The sequence below is a fragment of the Balaenoptera musculus genome, chromosome 3 (genome assembly GCF_009873245.2).
Source record: "Balaenoptera musculus isolate JJ_BM4_2016_0621 chromosome 3, mBalMus1.pri.v3, whole genome shotgun sequence".
NCBI classification, from domain to species: Eukaryota; Metazoa; Chordata; class Mammalia; order Artiodactyla; family Balaenopteridae; genus Balaenoptera; species Balaenoptera musculus.
In genome coordinates, this window is record NC_045787.1 from 108,199,947 (window position 1) to 108,220,652 (window position 20,706).

Here is a 20,706-nt window from a genome sequence, read left to right on the forward strand (position 1 = left end):
CTCCCTCCCACCCTCCCTATCCCACCCCTCTAGGTGGTTACAAACCACTGAGCTCATCTCCCTGTGCTATGCAGCTGCTTCCCACTAGCTATCTATTTTACATTTGGTAGTGTATATGTGTCCATGCCACTCTCTCACTTTGTCACAGCTTCCCCTTCCCCCTCCCCATATCCTCAAGTCCATTCTCGAGTAGGTCTGCGTCTTTATTCCCGTCTTACCCCTAGGTTCTTCATGACCTTTTTTTTTTTTTTCTCTCAGATTCCATATATATGTGTTAGCATATGGTATTTGTTTTTCTCTTTCTGACTTACTTCACTCCGTAGGACAGACTCTAGGTCCACCCACCTCACCACAAATAACTCAATTTCGTTTCTTTTTATGGCTGAGTAATATTCCATTGTATATATGTGCCACATCTTCTTTATCCATTCATCTGTTGATGGACACTTAGGTTGCTTCCATGTCCTGCCTATTGTAAATAGAGTTGCAATGAACACTGTGGTACATGACTCTTTTTGAATTATGGTTTTCTCAGGGTATATGCCCAGTAATGGGATTGCTGGGTCGTATGGTAGTTCTATTTGTAGTTTTATAAGGAACCTCCACAGTGGCTGTATCAATTTACATTCCCACCAACAGTGCAAGAGTGTTCCCTTTTCTCCACACCCTCTCCAGCATTTATTGTTTCTAGATTTTTTGATGATGGCCATTCTGACCAGTGTGAGATGGTATCTCATTGTAGTTTTGATTTGCATTTCTCTGATGATTACTGATGTTGAGCATTCTTTCATGTGTTTGTTGGCAATCTGTATATCTTCTTTGGAGAAATGTCTACTTAGGTCTTCTGCCCATTTTTGGATTGGGTTGTTTGTTTCTTTGATATTGAGCTGCATGAGCTGCTTGTAAATTTTGGAGATTAATCCTTTGTCAGTTGCTTCATTTGCAAATATTTTCTCCCATTCTGAGGGTTGTCTTTTTGTCTTGTTTATGGTTTCCTTTGCTGTGCAAAAGCTTTTAGGTTTCATTAGGTCCCATTTGTTTATTTTTGTTTTTATTTCCATTTCTCTAGGAGGTGGGTCAAAAAGGATCTTGCTGTGATGTATGTCATAGAGTGTTCTGCTTATGTTTTTCTCTAAGAGTTTTATAGTGTCTGGCCTTACATTCTGAGTTTAATCCATTTTGAGTTTATTTTTGTGTATGGTGTTAGGGAGTGTTCTAGTTTCATTCTTTTACATGTAGCTGTCCAGTTTTCCCAGCACCACTTATTGAAGAGGCTGTCTTTTGTCCATTGTATACTCATACCTCCTTTATCAAAGATAAGGTGACCGTATGTGCGTGGGTTTATCTCTGGGCTTTCTATCCTGTTCCATTGATCTTTATTTCTGTTTTTGTGCCAGTACCATACTGTCTTGATTACTGTAGCTTTGTAGCATAGTCTGAAGTCAGGGAGCCTGATTCCTCCAGCTCTGTTTTTCTTTCTCAAGACTTCTTTGGCTATTGTTGAGTTGTTTCTTCGCTGTTGTTGAATTGTAGGAGCTCTCTATGTATTCTGGATATCAATCTCTTTTCAGATATATGATTAGCAAATATTTTCTCCTGTTCTGTCAATTGTCTTTTCACTCTGTTGATAGTGTCCTTTGATACACAGAAGTTTTTAAGTTTGATGAAGTCCCAATTTATCTATTTTTCCCTTTATTGCCTGTGTTTTTGATGCCACTTCCAAGGAATCACTGCTAAATCCAATATCATGAAAATTATCCCCTATGTTTTCTTTAAAGAGTTTTATAGTTTTAGTACTTAAGCTTAGGTTTAAGTTTAGATTTAAGCTTGAGTTCATTTTTGTATATGGCATAAAGTAAGGGTCCAACTTCATTCTTTTGTATGTATATATCCAGTTTTCTCAGCATGATTTGTTGAAAAGACTCCTTTCCCCTTTGAAAAGTCTTGGCTTCCGTATCAAAAACCAATTGACCATATATGTGAGGGTTTATTTTGGGGATACTATATTCTATTCGTCTTTATGTCTGTCCTTATGCTAGTACCACACTGTTTTGATTACTGTCACTTTGTAGTAAGTTTTAAAATTAGGAGGTGTGAGTCCTCCAACTTCATCTCAGTACTATCATCTTAATAATACTAAGTCTCCCAAACCGTGACTATGAGATGTCTTTCATTTACTTATGTCTTTAATTTCTTTCAGAGATGTTTTGTAGTTTTCAGTGTACAAGTCTTTTGCCTCCTTGGTTAAATTTATTCCTAAGTAATTTATTCTTTTAATGCTACTGTTAGTGCTTTCTTAATTTCCTCTTCAAGATTGTTCATTCCTAGCTTATGGGAATGCAACTATCTTTGCATGCTGATTTATCTTGCATCTTTGCTGAATTCATCTATTAGCTCTATCAGGGTTTTTCTGGTGGAATCTTTAAGTTTTCTACATATAAGATCATATTTGCAAGCAGAGATAATTTCACTTCTTCCTTTCCAATTTGGATGCCTTTTGTTTCTTTTTCTTGCCTAACAGCTCTTGCTACGACTTTCCAATACTATGTTGAATAAAAGTGGTGAAGGTGAGCATCCATGTCTTGTCCCTGTTCTTAGGGGTAAAACTTTTAGTCTTTTACCACTGAGTATAACGTCAGCTGTGGGTTTGTCATATATGGCCTTTGTCATGTTGATCTACAAAGGTTTTTAACTATGCTATATTATAGTTCTCCTAACAAGAAAAGGAAAGAATCTTGAAAGTTGGAAATGGTGTCTTCAGTAAGAGGTTACCAGTGTTATAAAGAGCGATCATCCAAAGTCCTAACACAACAATGAGGATATAGAATTCACTGGCATTCTGCACAGAGCTTAGGGATGTTGCATGGCCATACCTCACATGATACTAAGTTAAGGCACTAAATTCTGGCTGCTGAAATCACAGACTATATACACACGTACACATCCGTTTCTGTCTTAGTCAGCTTGGGCTGCAACAACAAAGTACCAGAGACTCAGTGGCTTAAATAACAGAAAATTATTTTCTCACAGTTCTGGAGACTGGAAGTCTGAGATCAGATCAGGGTGCCAGCATGGCTGAGTGTCAGTGAGAACTCTCTTCCTGGCTAGTAGATGGCTGCCTTCTTCCTGCGTCCTCACATGGTAGAGAGAGCACAATCTCTCTCTTCCTCTTCTTTTAAGGCCACTAATCCCATCATGAAGGCCCCACTCTAATGATCTAATCTAACCCTAATTAACTCCCAAAGGCCATCACACTGGGGAGTTATTGCTTCAACATATGGATTTTAGGGGAACACAAACATTCAGTCCATAACACCTTCTTTCAGGAAAACAATGATGAAGCTAACAGTAGTATTCAATGTAGGCACATACATAACAATAGGGTTAAGCTAGCTATCACAGTGCTCACAGTAATTCAAGCCTTACAGATACTTACAAAATTTGGAGACAAGTTATGCTTATAAAGCTGAAGAGTGGAATGAAGCAGATTGGAAACAAGACTGGAAACCAACACTTCCTTTCCCAATTTATTATCTGTCATTCGTCTCTGGCTACTGGCCACTTGAACAGTCCATTTATCCATATCTGCTATAATACAGACAGCTTCTGCTATTGGTTCATCCAATACTGGATGCTGGGGAAAAAAAGAAGACATCATCTTATGATAAATAAAGTTTTCAAAGATAATGTTAATGGGATGGGCAAGGAAGAGATACTAGACAAAAACAGAATAAAAGAATATGAAATTCTGAGAGCTACTGCCAAAGAATTCTTGATAGTGAAGAGTGAAATAGTAAAGTAACTCAATAACAAATACCCTGAGAAATCTTTCAGAAGTCATCATAGATAGAAATTCATTACCAGAACTTTGTATTCTTTAATCCAGAACTTGAATGTCACCAGTATTTTGATCATTCATTCATTCAACAAATTTACTGAGTGCCAACTATGTGCCAGGCAACTGAAAGAAAATGTTTTTACCTTGGAAGAGCTAAATATTTTAAAAATCGGTAGGAAATAAATTCACATGAAGAAGTCAATGATAACGTTCTGTGCTAACTACCCCATCCAGTCAGGCATTAATTTCCTTGAGCACCTCAGAGGCTATCCCTTGATTATCCCTTCCTGGCTACGTATGCCAGGTTTTTTCTGTTTTACAGATGTATATCCAGAGTATGGATATAACAGTTAAAAAGGAGACAAATCAACAGGTACTAACATGTCTTTCCAGGATACATGCTTAAATGGAAAAAAAAAAAAAAAAAGTCACTACATACACACACATACACATTATACCCCAATTATGTTTTTAAAAATACAGGGGACTTCCCTAGTGGTCCAGTGGGTAAGACTCTGCGCTCCCAATGCAGAGGACCTGGGTTTGATCCCTGGTCGGGGAACTAGATGTCGCATGCATGGTGCAGCTAAGAGTCCAAATGCCACAACTAAGACCCACCACAGCCAAAATAAATAAATAAATATATTTTAAAAAATAATTTTAAAAAAAAATTCAGATCTATATCTAAATGCATATGTATAGAAAAAAGAACGAAAATACTCAAATCAAACTATCATAAAGATCTTTGTGAAGAAGTATGGAATATTAAGAGTATGAAGAAGGATTTTTACTTTTTGCTTTGTATATATTGTTTAAATTTCTATCAGAAGCATTCACCTAAAGGATACTTTTCTAATTAGAAAATTTAACACATAGTGAAAAAAAAATTTTTTAACTCACATATACAGATAAAAGGACCACAGGCATATGGCTGTGCCCTTGGTTTCCCACGGTTTACACACAAAGACCAAAAATGACAATTAAGTACACAGCACCACCATAAGAAAGAGATGCTCAATACTTTAATTTTTTTCTATTTGGAAAGGTAAGGATTTCTTCACCACTGGACAAATGAATTAACAGCAATAAGACTGAAATATAAACTACAATCTTGAACCCAATGGCCTTTTTCCTTTATAACTTTTATTGTTACTAAAATTTCATAGCAAGAATGTTAAGTTTACTCCTGTATAAACCCAAGTTTGGCACCCCCAAAGGATATCCCTTTGCCCAGTTAATAACCACTTTGAATAAAGCTTTTTGCTCAATGCTAAGGAAACAAAGAGAAGGGAGCTCACAGTCTTATGAGGGCGATAAAAAGAAATACATGTGGCTATGAAAATACTTGTGTAATAGACAAAATAGTAACCAAGTGCTGCGGTACCAGAGGAGGGCAAAAGTGGGTTCTGTGTGACTGGGAGTTACACAGTGGAAGGGACATAGGGATATGACACTGAATAGGATGAATAGGATTCCTAGCAAAAAATGGGAGAGGAATATGGATAATTCTGTAAGAGGGAATATCATGAGAAGACTCGAAGATAGAAGTAGATGGATGTAACCAAATTTGTGAAAAATGATACTGAGAAGTGGGGAAGAAGAGAATGGCAAGTAAGAAGCGTGGAAAGATACATTGTGAAGACTTTCCATGGAACTCTAAACTTTATATTTGTTTTTATAAAATCGTACTTAAATATTTCTTATTCAACTCTTAGCAAGGATATAACATTTTTCTATTCATCAACTTCATTACTGAAACATAATTTTGGAAATGGTATATACACCTAAAGATGTAAGGTATATCTTACTTTTTTAAGAAACAATAGTGAATATATATTTAACATAACTACCTCTGTGGTTATAAAAGAAAAATAATACAGGAGATATGATCAAATAATTAAAGTGGAAAACAAACTGTTAAAGGAAGATACTACTTTCAAAAGCAGTGGGCATCTTTAGGAGATGAGAATTATGATGGGTGTTCATCTACTATCCTCACAAGGAAATGTCTAAACCGATAATGGGGAAACTGCTATGAAATATACCTTTTATTTTCAAGGGTTAAAAACCACTTTAGAAATTAACTTTATAGCTCCTCAATCAAAAGTCACGTGGCTAAGATTTTAAAAGCTATTTTTTTGGTAAGAAAAAGGAAAATGAGCCCACATCAGTAGTTTCCCAAGAAAGAAGGGTCTAAATCCCAAGTTTGAGATTAGAAATAATCCAAATCAAACTCATTTTAGGAGTTGTTAAAGAAAAAAGGGGGCAGTGCCAGTCATTCATTCTGAAATTGCTTGTTTTCACACAGTGGATTATTATAAGCAATGTCCTAACTGGATAAAATTTCAATTTAACGAATTTCAGTCCTTTCGCTTCATCATCAACTTCTGGAAGAAACAGCCTACACCCCATGGGGGCATATTCTCAACTGACATATTATAGTAGTCTCCTCCACAATACTAAGTTTGTATCCAGCCTCAAATACTTCCGAGTCACAAAATAGGAAGTATATGAATGGGAATTCATATGAATCTAAAGTATGTGGATGGGAATTCATATGAATCTAAATTCAGTGAATCTAAAGCTTAATTTTTTTTTAAACCTTTTTCTCTGAGTTCCATAACTTCTACAATACGAATGTATCCACAATCCTACCAGCCCTTTTTCTCTCCCAGGCATTTCCAGAATCTCAATACATAAACTCCCAAATCTTTAAGTATCTCCTCTCTAGCAGATACTCCTAGATCTCCACCACATTACAAAACCTGATTTTTTCAGTTGCCTTCTAGGCATTCAAACATGGCCTTGCAGAATGCACTTTTAAACTCAAAATGTACCAAATCAACTTCAGTGCACCTTCCTCAAAACTAGCCAGTTTTCTTCAGTTATCTTTTTTTTAAAAGAAGAGAGCGAACCCCAATGTTGTAAAGGGAACAGGTTTTAGGGACATTACAAACTGCTGTTCAAACTAGTATTGTCTTTTGGAGAAGAAACTACAAAACATGCAACAAGAACATGAAAATACTTCTAAGCTTAAAAACTGGCCAGTAACTTCATTTCTGGGAATCTAGCCTAAAGAAATCATCTTAAATTCATAAAACACAGCAAGAGTATCAGTGTTATTTATAACAATAAAACGAAGAAAAGTTGTTTTAAAAGTTGAGCAACAGAGAATAGAGAACACAGAAGTAAACCCATGTATATATGCTCAATTAACTTATGACAAAGGACCCAAGAATATACAATGAAGGAAGGACAGTTTCTTCAATAAATGGTGCTTAAAAAACTGAACAGCGACTTCCCTTGTGGCACAGTGGTTAAGAAGCTGCCTGCCAATGCAGGGGACACGGGTTTGAGCCCTGGTCTGGGAAGATCCCACATGCCGTGGAGCACCTAAGCCCTTGCACCACAACTACTGAGCCTGCACTCTAGAGCCTGTGAGCCACAACTACTGAGCCTGTGTGCTGCAGCTACTGAAGCCTGCGTGCCTAGAGCCCATGCTCCGCAACAAGAGAAGCCACTGCAATGAGGAGCCCGCGCACTGCAACAAAGAGTAGCCCCTGCTCGCCACAACTAGAGAAAGCCCGCGCCCAGCAACGAAGACCCAACACAGCCAAAAATAAATAAATTAATTAATAAATTTAAAAAAAAACAAAACTGAACAGCCACATTGCAAAAGAATGAAACTGGACCACTATCTTACACCATACACAGAAGTCAACTCATATGCTATATGAGTACTATATACCATGACCAAGTGGGTTTTTTCCCCCCTAGGAATACAAGGATTGGATTAACATCTAAAAATCGATCAATGTAATCTATCACATTAACAGTTTAAAGAAGAAAAACTCACATGATCATTTCAATAGACACAGGAAAAGTATTTGACAAAACCCCACACTCATTCATGATTTAAGGGCGTGGGGGACAGAAAACTCAAAATACTAGGAACAGAAGGGAACTTTATCCACCTGATAAAGAGCATCTTATAAGAATCTAACAGCTAACATCATGCTTAATAATTAAAGGCTCAATGTTTTCCCCCTAAGAAAAGGAACAAGACAAGGATGTCCACTATCAGCACTTCAATGCAACATTGTACTGAAGGTTCTAGCCTGTACGATCAAGCAAGAAAAAGAAAAAGAGGCACCCAGACTGGAAAGGAAGATAACATGAGCCTGTATGTTGAAAATCTTAAAGAATACACACAAAAAAACTATGAGAACTAATAAAAGAGCTCATCAAAGTGGCAGGATACAACAGCAATATACAAAAATCAATTGTACTATATACCAGCAATGAAAATTAATTCCATTCACATTTAAGCATTTGCAATATTTTGATATTATAAATAACCTAGTGATGAACATCTATGAATACACACAGTATTTTCTGATTTCCAATTTGATAGATTCCTGGGACTCTCTACTTGCTTTCACAATGACAGGTACAAACATGCAGGTTATTACATATAAAGGATTTAGAGAACAACAATTGTATTACACACTGAAGTGTGACCAAAAATAAGGCAATTTTGGGTTTTACTGGTTAACAGAGTTCGTTCTAAATAAATTTAAGAGCAGTGAAGGTCACTTACCTGCACAGCATGAGACAAATCTGACACTAAACACTGACGGAGCCTCTCATCATTCCCAATTCCTTGAAGAACAAAGTCAGGCACATAAGAAGAGCAGTAGCCACCCAGCAAGGACCTCCCAAAGTTGGCAATATTGGGCTGAACAGCACTCACTTCAATTAACTTTGACCTGCAAGAAAAGTTCCAAAAGAAGGCATACCTAATCAGTAATAAATATATTTTACCAACACACACACAAAAAATTGGACTCTACTAGTCCACATTTCCAGTACCACCATTCTTTACAAAATATACTAATAGTAAAATCATCCTTAAATAAAAACTGGCTTAAGGGCTCAATGAGACCACAAAATACTCCTTCCTATCCAAAAAAGGGTCTGATGGACAACTCTGTAATGAGGTGAACATAAATCTTTCGTAACAGACTTTAGGAATGCTGTCCCTTGTGTATGTAACACATTCTTAATACAATCAAATTATGGAAACCACCATCCAAAACAAAGTATAAATAACTCACAAACCCGAAGCTTGGTATATAACACTTCTCATGTATGAATCTTTTCCTTGTATTCTTGACCAAGAGTATCCATTCTATACTTTCCTCTTATTTCCAAACTTATTTCTAACAGCTATTTCCTACCTTCTCTCAGTGATTACCTCTCCCTAGTTGCCAGGCTCAGCACAGGTCCTTTCTGGGCAGCATAACTCACTGCTAAATGAAAACTCCTAGGCAGTAAGCAATCTCCCACACACCAACATAACTTTTCTCTAATGCCTTCACAAACCTTTTCTGGGGTACCTGTGGGGCTTAGCCTTTAATCCTTCTTATAAGTAGGAGCACGTGATAATAAAAGAGTATTTGTCCAGAACAATGGTCTCTTCTTTTATATTAGCTACTACCAACTTTCAGAGATGAGCTAAACAGAAGAATGGTACATATCTTTATAGGTTCTATAAAAGGCTAAAACTTTGTACTTACCCAGGAAAAGGTATCTCATCTTCTTCTGCCCAATCTTCTTGCTCTCCTCCATAATAACTGCTTACTTGTCTAGTCACATCATGACCTGTATCTTCACTTTCACTATCCCCAAGGGCACTATCTGAACTTTCATTTCTTGGAATGTCCCATTCAGCTCCCACAGCAACTTTTTTCTCTGAACTCTCTTTATCCCCATGGGGGACAAGAATGGAGAGTGTATCTCTTTGGTCTTGCTGAGGAAAGCAGGTTTTACATGAATCTTGGTGAACCGTTCCTACACATTTACAAAATTCATTGTTCTGTTTGCTATTTTTTGCATAAAATCTTTTTGAAAACTCTAACATACAGCAGTGTTCTTTACTGTCTGTACTTGTTTTAACTGGAATATCATCAATAGTCCTGGTTTCAATTGAATCATCATTAAAATATTCATCAAATAAGCTCATGCTTTCGGGGTCTGAATGATTCCAGCAGGGAAGTTCACAGGGCTCTCCAGATACCATGTTCGGTACATCAGGCTCTCCAGATTCAGTTGTTTGTGCAGTTTCTTGATGCTGATCAACAGCCCCTCTTTCTTCCTTCGGTGATTTGGTGTGATGCCTGGTAATCTGATCCACTACTGCCTGACTCCGGAGTTCAGTATCTGAGTCGGGTGACATAGAATCCCCAATCAAGAAAGTAACCTTTGTTTGGGTTGCCTCACAAGAAAATGCAGCTGTCACAAGTTTATCTGGAGGTTTTTTTTCCACAACCATTCCTGTGGATCTGAACACTTTACCTGTGTGATTACCTGAATCTAGCAATTCCTCACTCTGCCATGATTCCTCTGCAGGCTCTAAGCTTGACTTTGACAATGCACATCTGTCCACTGGAGCAGATCCTGTGCAAACAACTGTTTCTAACTTGGTGTCAAGGCAAGTTCTTAATTTATCTCTGCACTGTTTAACATCAACAGCATTTTCTTCTTGGCAGTCAGAAGAAGGAGAAATCATTCGGCACTCGTTTGAATTTCCTAGCAGCTCCTTAGAGCTGTTTTGAATATCTTCTCTCTCTTGTCGCAAAACATTCTCTATATTTTGCCCAAGGAGCGGACGACTGCAATATTTACAGTTACAGTTAGGAGTCCTTGTTTCTTCTGACTCTTTGAAGAGCAAACTGTTTTTGTTTCTATGCATTGTGATAAGCACATACTCAGATTCTTCGATTTCACCTTTCTCTAAAGTGGTAGTAATTACTGTGCCTGGCATAACAATGGCTTCATCGTCTCCATTTTCTAAAAGATGGGTTTCTTGAAGTTCAGAGCATCTTATGAAGTAAGTAAGAAAATAAAGCAGCCTCTGGACCATGTCTTGTCGTTTACCAACTACCACAGTCCTTGCTAACCGTACAGGAGAGCCAATAGCGCCATACAAGTCTCCTGAAATGGAAAAATCAGTTAATGGACACATCCTCTACTCATACTAAGCAGGCTATTTTCAATTATCAGAAACCTACTATTATTTTATGAGGGGTAGTTCAGATTTTACTCTTGGTTCCTTAATAGGTGAGTGATTATTCAGGACTAGGATGAGATGAATGGTCTTAACCAAAGAGAAAGGTGAATGGATGGGCTTTCTACCTTCCTCCTTAAGCAGATGCTAATAAGGTGCTGAAACCACAAGCAAACAGTCAGTTGTGAAAGTCACCAAGAACATGCTCTGTGCCAGTCCCCTTGCAGAGCACTTTATATGGGTGGAGAAGTACTGACTGAAGTATTATGTGCAAAAGCACATCTGCTGGGGACCAAGGAGAGGAAAGGAGTAGTAGTGAAATGGAACAGAGCTGAAGTAGTCACATCACACACTTAACCTTCCTTGATTTAAATCATATTCCTGAACTTCACCTGTTGCTGCCCTACCAAGGACCTCACATTAACTCCCGTGTTTTTAAAAACCCATTTTCCTTTCCATTCTATTCCCTAGAGGGTTGGGTACTCAGGATAGACCCAAAAGGGCAACACATTTAGCCTTGTGATTCATTTTCACTTCTGTTAGCCATATTACACACAAACAGCCATTACATTTAAAAAAGGAGGAGGGGGATTTAATTCAAGTTTTGCAAGTTGTCAGTATACACATTTAAAGAATCTCTATTTTTACTTTATAAGAACCCCACACTTTTTAAAGGAACAAACATAAATAGGTCTCAAATAATATACTACAGACTGTACTATGATAAATTTTCTCCTCTGGCTAAGAAACTGGCTCTAGTACCATCATGCCACTGTTCAAAACTACTCCCAAGGTTTCCACTAACAACCAAATAAATTGAAACTGCTTTGGTATGGTAAATGAGTCTTTCATGACTGGTTCCACCTCACTTTTCCAGGTTATCTTCTAATAGTTTCCCTATTTCATCTTTATTCACCCAAAGTCCCACTTAATCTGGATCCGTGAATGTGCTCAGCACTTTTAACACCTAGACCCCTTTACTCATGCTATGTACTTTCCCTTCCCTCTGTATCTCTGCCAGTCCAAAGTTTCCCACCCAAGCATCCTCCCTTGGACAAAAGTAAACTTCCCTAATTGAACTCCCACTGAACTTGTCATTTTTTATAGTTCCTATTTGAATTATCATTACTGCCCACATATACTTTACCTACAGTATAAGACTGTCACTTCTTAAAGGCAAGGACTAGATATCATTCATCTTTATACCCTCCAGGGTTCTTTGCACAGAGCCTTAGATATATTGTGCATTCAATAAATGACTGTAGAATTGAAAACAGATTTGAAATGTTCAAATTAAAAAAAAAAAACTACTGAATTACTCGGTTTGAAAAAAGGTAAGTTAATATTCATACAATGAAATACTACTTAGCATTAAAAAGGAATTAACTATTAATACATACAACATAGGTGAATCTCAAAATAATTACGTTGAATGAAAGAACTCAGACGAAACAAAAGCACTTAGTGTATGATTCCATCTATATATAGGTCTAGAATATGCAAACTAATCTACAGTGACAGAAAGCAGACCAGTGGCTACCTGAGTATAAGGAACAGTGAACAGGCAGAGTAGGGAGGAATAGGAGGGAGGGATTACAAAGGGCATGAGGAAACTTTTGTAGTGATGAATATGTTCACCATCTTGATTTTGGTGATGGTTTCAGAGGCATATACATTTTGACATATATATCAAAATATATATGGAAAGCAAAAGGAGGGAGGAAAAGGAGGGAGGGAGAGAAGAAATAGAAAGAGTAGGAATGAAGAGAGGGAGGTTGGTTGGTTATATGAGTTAATAAGCCACATTACAATCTGCCTGGCAAGCTCACTCACCATAACCACCTAAGGGAAGTTTAAGTTTCTACCAGATCACCAAAACGTTCTCACCATACTCCTCCCCCCATCACCAAATAGCAATAGACTAAGAGTAGGAGTAACAGCAACTACATTTACCAGCCACTGTCCTAAGCACTGTTCTCACAGTATCTCATTTACTTTTCACATTATGAAGTATTTACTATTTATTTTATTTTATTTTTCGGCCACACTGCACGGCTTGTGGGATCTCAGTTCCCCAACCAGGGACTGAACCCGGGCCAAGGCAGTGAAAGCACCCAATGCTAACCACTAAACCACCAGGGAACTCCCTGTACTATTTACTATTATCCCCACTTTACAAATAGGGAAACTGTGATTCAAACATGGTCTGCCTGACTCCACAGCCTATGCTTAAATTTAAGCACCATGCTACACTGACTTCCTAATGACTGTCAGCTCATCAACTAACCCCTCTCTCCTGTTACCCATTTATTTAGTGGGGTACCAAGCACTAAGAGAAAGATTTTCAAAAATTACTCAACAAACAAAGGTGGAACAATGGAAACCTCAATGACTGCTTCTCAGTTAAACATTTATTCTAGCGATCATAGGTGACTTTGTTGATTCATTCTTTCTAGGCAAAGTACCTAACACAAAACACCCTGAAGACCCTGAAGTTACTAATAAACCAGCCATCATCCTGCTCCTTTTGTTCCAGCTGCAGGTCTCTACCTATAAGGAATGATAGTAAACATAAGATGGGGATAAGACAATTTAGCAGTTATGAAATGACAAGTAAGGAAGAAATGCTCTAGAAAGGAAGGGGGAAAAGAGAGCACTTAATTTTTCTCTATTTATTTTTGCCATAAAATAACTCCAGACAGTTACACAAAAGTCTAAGTATAATGCATAAATGTAAGGGTTTTCAGAATACATACCCAGTTGTGCCCAAAGTGGGTTATACGGATGAGTCTTTGCCAACATGTCCACACTCTGAGAGGAATGTTTTTCTAAAAATATTTTTATAGGTGGTTGTCCATTTGGCATGACTGTTGGAACCCAGGCAAGATGATTGGTCAGAACTGCAGTAATGAGTGCTGGCAAGAATCTGAAAACAAAATTCATCCTATCAGATTCTAATCTGCTTTCATAAAACTTCAAGCAAAATGCAGTGACAGAATAAAGCAGAGAGGGTACATGGCCAAACATCATAAGAAAGGAGAGGATGGAAGGAAGGATAGGTATATCACCAGGACGAAAACAAAAGTTAATAAATTTTTTTGGTTGGGTAGAAGTTAAAAGAAAAATCCTTAAAATAAAGACAGCGTTCACAAGGAGCTATTTCTACTCATAATTAAAAAACAAAAATGCCATTTTACTTGAGAAACTATGGATTCTTTTCAGTGTTTAAAATACACATATATTAATGAATCAACCAGGAAGTCTATACATATCCAAATTACTGAAAAGGAAAATGAAGGAAAGTATTACGAAAACTTTGTTTACCATCAAAGAGAATAAAAACACCCAAATTACTCATCTGGATTCTAAGAATTTGATGATTAGAAGAAAACAATATGATAAACTACCACACTAAAAATGTATTATTGGAATCCTGGCACTTCCCTATATATTTTTAAACTTCTTTTCTATAGAATGAAACCGCATTCATGGATACAATTCACGAAAAATGGGAAGCCTCAGAGAGTTCTGTAAGATGTCAGGAATTTTAATTTAACACACAATTAAAGACATTTTTACTGTTTCTCATTCATAAGGTTCTTTGGTCTTCTTCCATACCCTGTCTTGTAATTATCTTAGTTATCTTTTATAATTCTGTCTTGCTCATTAATAATATGAAATAATTCCAAAGATAATGATTAATTCTTTCACCTTTGTACTTGAACTTGATCACAATCTAGATATCTAGTTATAGTAAACAATAGCTAAGATAGTTAAGGGAAAGAAGGGAGGGAGGGAAGGAAGGGAGGGAGGGAGGGCAGGCCATACTGATTTTTGGAAGCATTTTCCATTAGAAAAGTGAACTCCTTCATGAAACGATGGCAAAGCTGGTTCTTTTCTGGAGTCCCCGACATCATTGTAAGCCAGACAGGCTCTCCAATTCGTGGCATTGTGTAAAGATTACAAATTGTTGTTCTAAAAAGAGGAAAACACATTATAAAATTCATAGTTCCCAGAATTACATACTCTTAATAATAATGTTGCTGGCTTGGGTCTCACATCTAGATTATTAAAGCTTTTGAGAAAGACAATGAATCAAGTCTTTCTTTGTCATTAGCATAGTACCAAGGGAAAGGTTTTATACATGACCTCAAAATGTGTTGGTTCTGGTGCTGGCTCTGCCCTCAAAGGCTGTGTGCCTTTGGGTAAATTATCTCCCTACTTTAAGCATCAGCTTCCCTTACCTGTAAAATGAAAGGAAAGGACTAGGTAATTTCTAGACCCTTTCCAGTTCTACGTTTCCAAGGTTATAAGCTATACGTAAATATATTGCAAATAATCAACATAGAAAACAAAAATATTAAGTGAGGTAATAGCTTATGGATAATACCCACTCACAACAATAGTTTATCAGCATCATTTTATTGCCTATGCTGAGACTCCTTAGTAAAGTTCTGAAGAATGACGAGGACAATATATATGCATGCTATATGACTCTCTCTCAATTTTCTGAAGTTTTCCCTTGAATCAACACAAAAGAGGATTATTGCAGTTATCACAGTGCTTTTCTGGCTGTCTCCTGCACTTATTTAGATAATAGCTAGTCTTGTGACTTGCACTCTTTACTAACAGCTTTAGAGGATACCTTTAAGATGTCAATTCTTTTCCTTTTACATTAATATCTGTTCAGCAAAGTCCTATACACTCACCATACTAAGCAACTCCTGCAAAGTTGGGGCTTAAGAAACTAGTCGATCTCTTAGAAGCTACAGAATGGTGTCCTACTTTCTACTCTCTAGAATAGTGCTGTCTAACAGAACTTTTAGCAATGATAGGAATGTTCTATATCTGTGCTGTCCAACATGGTAGCCACTAGCCATATGTGATTACTGAATACCTGAAATGTGGCCAGTGTGACTGGGGAAATGGATTTAAAATTTTATTTAGTTGTAATTAAATTAATTTAAATAAACACATGTGGCTAATGGCTACTGTATTAGAGAGTACAGCTCTAGAAAGTTCTCTGAGATCTCCACAAAGCTCTGATACCTACCTCAGTATAATTTTCTAATACCCAGAATTCAAAAAAGGAAAAGAATTCTGTTGCTTGTACAAGTTTTATTAAATCTCAACCCAATATGAACATGATACATTACCATAAATAAAAGTGACAAATACAGGTCACATTAATGAATTTTTAGTAGGGCATAAAATAACTGCTGAGAACTTATAAATGAATGGAAAAAAATTACAGGTATCTTACAGAGAAAAGTATGACGAATATAAACTAGCGATATTGAAAAGGCTTATTTTTTAAAGACTATTAAAGATGTCCAGATAGGATGGAAAACTGAGCACATATGTTTATCCCCTTTCAGTTCTGATGCCCCAAATGAACACTACTTAATGATTTAAAAACAAATGAATCACTACAACAAATAGAACTGAAGAGGAACTTTAGTGAAAATTAAAATTACAGGTTTAATAAAATTCTAGAAGACAAAACACAGAGAAGAATGTTAACTGAAGTACTAGGGTAGAGGAAGATAATGGGTTATGGTGCTCATGGGGTGGTAATGTACAGAGAGGAGCTAATTTACCCCACTGAAGCAAGAAGAGTCTAAGGACTCAAAAGTGCCTGGTAAAAAGGAGGGCAGCAGTTAGACTATAAACTAAGAGACTAATTCAAGGGCCATAAATGGTTGGTGACCCCCTACCCTCCACCCCATCTTCCCACAGAATAACTAAAGATAGGAGAGCAGATGTAGCAACTGACCAGCCCAGAGAAATGACATGCCCAAACCCTCCCTGATATTTGAATCTTTCACAGTACACAAACAGATATACAGTAAATTTTGTGGTATTAAAATTCCATGGCAGAGGCAGCAATTATGGGGAAAAATGTTTAAATATGTTCCTTCAGGCAGTGAAAATGAAAAAAGTTGAGCAACACTGCTCTGAAGTGAGGTTCTCCAATCTGCACCCCAACCTGTATTTTGGTGCCTCACTCTTTTTTTTTTTTTTTTAATGTATGTCTGTATTATTTTAAATATTTATTTATTTATTTATTTATTTTTGGCTGTGTTGGGTCTTTGTTTCTGTGCGAGGGCTTTCTCTAGTTGTGGCAAGCGGGGGCCACTCTTCATCGCGGTGCGTGGGCCTCTCACTATCGCGGCCTCTCGTTGCGGAGCACAGGCTCTAGTCGCGCAGGCTCAGTAGTTGTGGCTCATGGGCCTAGCTGCTCCGCGGCATGTGGGATCCTCCCAGAACACGGCTAGAACCCGTGTCCCCTGAATTGGCAGGCAGATTCTCAACCACTGCGCCACCAAGGAAGCCCTCACTCTCACTCTTAATGGGCAACCAAAATATTGATATATAGAGAAAGCCTCCAAGGAAAGAGGGACACAAACAGAAAGATAGAAACACACACACACAAAATGACTCTAGAGGAAATAGAAAATAATAAAGTCAGAAAAAGAGAAGAAAAACATGAAAGAAAAGAGACATAGAAGATCAATCCAGGAGTGTCAGTTTCTAACAAAATATATTGGAGAGAAAATAGAGGAAAATAAATTATCAGAGAATACAGATAATTTACCAAAGTTGAAAGACAAGATAGTGCTAAAACTATACTGAAAGGCTAAAAGGACAAAGGATCAGGTATGAATTTATGGCAGGAGATAAATATGTTCTACAATTGATAAATCAAGAAATATCTACACTAGGTATATTATTTAATAATATGGAGGTAAATAACAAAAGGAATATTTAAGAGTTAAAAGAGAATGTTCTTCAGCAGTAAGAATGGGGATGGGAGAGGTAGGACAGGGCTCATTTATTTTTCATTATTAGAACTGTCAGTATATATATTTTTTGCTTCTTAACCACGTGAATGTACTTTTGAATAAAATAAACTTTTTGATTAAATGAACAAGCTGATCAATTCATTTTCCATGAATTTCTTCAGCATAATATTGTCTGCTGCAAGTCTATGTGTCATGGGTCAGAGTCATATTACTAACATTAGTATAATGGGCCACTGAGGACATTAGCTTTATAGTGTTTTGCTGTTTAAAAATATGTACCATGACCTTGGAGTGTATCAAGTGCAAAGAAGGAAAAAAAATTAATTACACAATAGTGCTTCTCACTATATACAACTCTGTGTTGTCATTAACAACGTAGAAGTAATGATGCTTGCTCTCTTCCCCCTTTAATGGTTATTCCCTACCCATGAATGGTAAGAAGGGCAAGTATTTTCAGTCATCTGACCCTTTATTTTTCTTGGTCTGTCCCTACAGAATGGAAGACTCCTTCAGTTGGAAGGAAACTGTTGACATGATTTAGTTTTCACTGATATGCATGAAGTCTAAGTAAAAATCCAAGTACTTCACCTCTGCCAGGCAGCAATGCTAACTAAACATACTTCTTACTTCTCTAGGTTTCAGGACTTGTGTCTACATGTCCTTCCTCTTCTCAACTACCCAAAATTCATTAATCATCTGGTTTCAAATAATCACATACTTTAAAAATTACCTAACTGCTAGATATAAATAAACACTTAATTTAAAAATTAAGAATGATAGCCTCTCATCATTTGCAGTAATGTTCTATAAAGTCAACACGAACACTGAATTAGTGAACTGTGAATCACTGTTCCTGAGGGAAATACAGAGTTAGGTTCCTGTGAGTCTCTGGTCACAACATTTTTGTCAATCCATCAATACATAATCTTGTTTTATGTGAGTTTTTGTTTAAAGACACTTTATTTAATATTCTGTTAATTTGTTAATAATGAATTCACATCCAACAGCACTATGACTCATGCCTTAACAAAGCTCACCTAACACATGTATTTTTCTCTGTAAGGCACATTACAACCTTCTTGCACTTAGAAACATCAGACAGAATTTCAACACTATGCTTGTGCACAATTTTTTTTAATTGAAGTATATTTGATTTACAATGTTGTGTTAGTTTCTAGTATACAGCAAAGTGATTCCATTTTAAATATATATATATTCTTTTCCATTCTGGCACACAATATTGAATACAGATTCCTGGGATATAACAGTAGGCCCTTGTTGTTTACCTATTTTTTATATAGTAGTGTGTATCTACTAATCCCAAACTCCTAATTTTATCCCTCCCCTCCCCCTTTCCCCTTTGGTAACCATAAGTTTGTTTTCTATGTCTGTGAGTGTGTTTCTGTTTTGTAAATAAATTCGTCTGTGTCATATTTCAGACTCCACATATAAGTGATTATCACATGGTATTTGTCTTTCTCTTTCTGACTTACTTCACTTAGTATGATAATCTCTATTGCATCCATGTTGCTGCAAATGACATTATTTCATTCTTTTTTATGGCTGAGTAGTATTCCATTGTAAATATGTACCACATCTTCTTTATCTGTTCATCTGTCAATGGACATTTAGGTTGTTTCCACGTCTTGGCTATTGTGAATAGTGCAGCTATGAACATTGGGGTACATGTATCTTTTCAAAATTAGAGTTTTCTCTGGATATGTGCCCAGGATTGGGATTCCTGGATCATATGGCAATTCTATTTTGACTTTTTCAAAGAACCTTCATACTGTTTTCCATAGTGGGTGCACCAATTTACATTCCCACCAACAGTGTAGGAGGGTTCCCTTTTCTCCACATCCTCTCCAGCATTTGTTATTTGTAGACTTTTTAATGATGGCCATTCTGACCAGTGTGAGGTAGTACCTCAATGCCCTTTCGATTTGAATTTCTCTAATAATTAGTGGTGTTAATAAGCATCTTTTCATGTGCTTCTTGTCCATCTGTATGTCTTCATTGGAAAAATGTCTTCAAGGGCCAATTTTCATTGCAAAATCACTAACAAAAAGCAAAAAACACTTAAAAAAAAGTGGCACTACATAGATCATGAAAAGGACACTTGTTTACAGAATGAGAGCTGAAACAAAAATGCAGAGCACTGTCTTGTTTGACCTCATCTGGAAATGTGTGTCAGGGCATTCAAAATTTTCACTTCTCTGCATATGTCCACAAACGATCATAAAATCACTGTAAGTATATTTTAGGTTTATAAATAAATTTTAACAAGCAGGTGAATTCACATATACAGAATCTGTAAACAATGAGGATCAACTGTACATATTAAAGTACTTCTACAAATAGACTTCTTAAATAAAAACTATAAACGTTTATAAAGTACGTTTAAAATATTGCAAGGATGCCTAACTAACTTATATAGTTTTTCAGATTTGCACAGTGACTGAAGTAAAATAAACTAATACAAAAAGGAAGGTATACAATCAGAATATACTTTTACAATATTTTTTGTTTTTTTTTTTTGGCTGTGCGGCACAGTATGCGGGATCTTTTTACCCTGACCAGGGATCCAACCTGGGCCCTTGTCAGTGAGAGCACAGACTCCTAACCACTGGACCACCAGGGAATTCCCTACAATGATTTTATAACTCATACATGTTGTAAATTTCAGGCAATATTAAAATTTTAAGGCTAGGTCATTCATACTACCTTATATCATAGCAATTACCTCATAGGTATTTAACTCAAAAAATTCATAAATCAAAATGCTGGGTATACCTAAGAGCAAGATCAGTATTCTACCAGGAATGAGTCTCATGACAATGTTTACTATCCTGGTAACCTCAGCTGGATCTATGATGACAGAGTTTCCTCAGAGCTCAAATACAGACTCTTGGCCTTTTGCCACAAAGCTTGTGACCACAGAAAAGAAACTAATCCAATAATGTATGACACAGCTCAAAGTGCAAGGGCAAAGA

At 36.8% G+C, this 20,706-nt stretch overlaps 1 protein-coding gene across 2 annotated transcripts in view; it reads right to left on the reverse strand.

The window, feature by feature from the left end:
* Positions 1–20,706, reverse strand: part of FNIP1 (folliculin interacting protein 1) — a 125,889-nt gene that overhangs the window by 12,875 nt on the left and 92,308 nt on the right. For both annotated transcript variants that reach the window (XM_036847001.1, XM_036847000.1), the window contains 5 exons: positions 14,736–14,882; positions 13,664–13,833; positions 9,418–10,834; positions 8,439–8,607; positions 3,437–3,634 (listed from right to left, as the gene is read on the reverse strand). In XM_036847001.1, the coding sequence (XP_036702896.1) occupies positions 3,437–3,634; positions 8,439–8,607; positions 9,418–10,834; positions 13,664–13,833; positions 14,736–14,882 (2,101 nt within the window). The remainder of the gene's footprint in view (positions 1–3,436; positions 3,635–8,438; positions 8,608–9,417; positions 10,835–13,663; positions 13,834–14,735; positions 14,883–20,706) is intronic.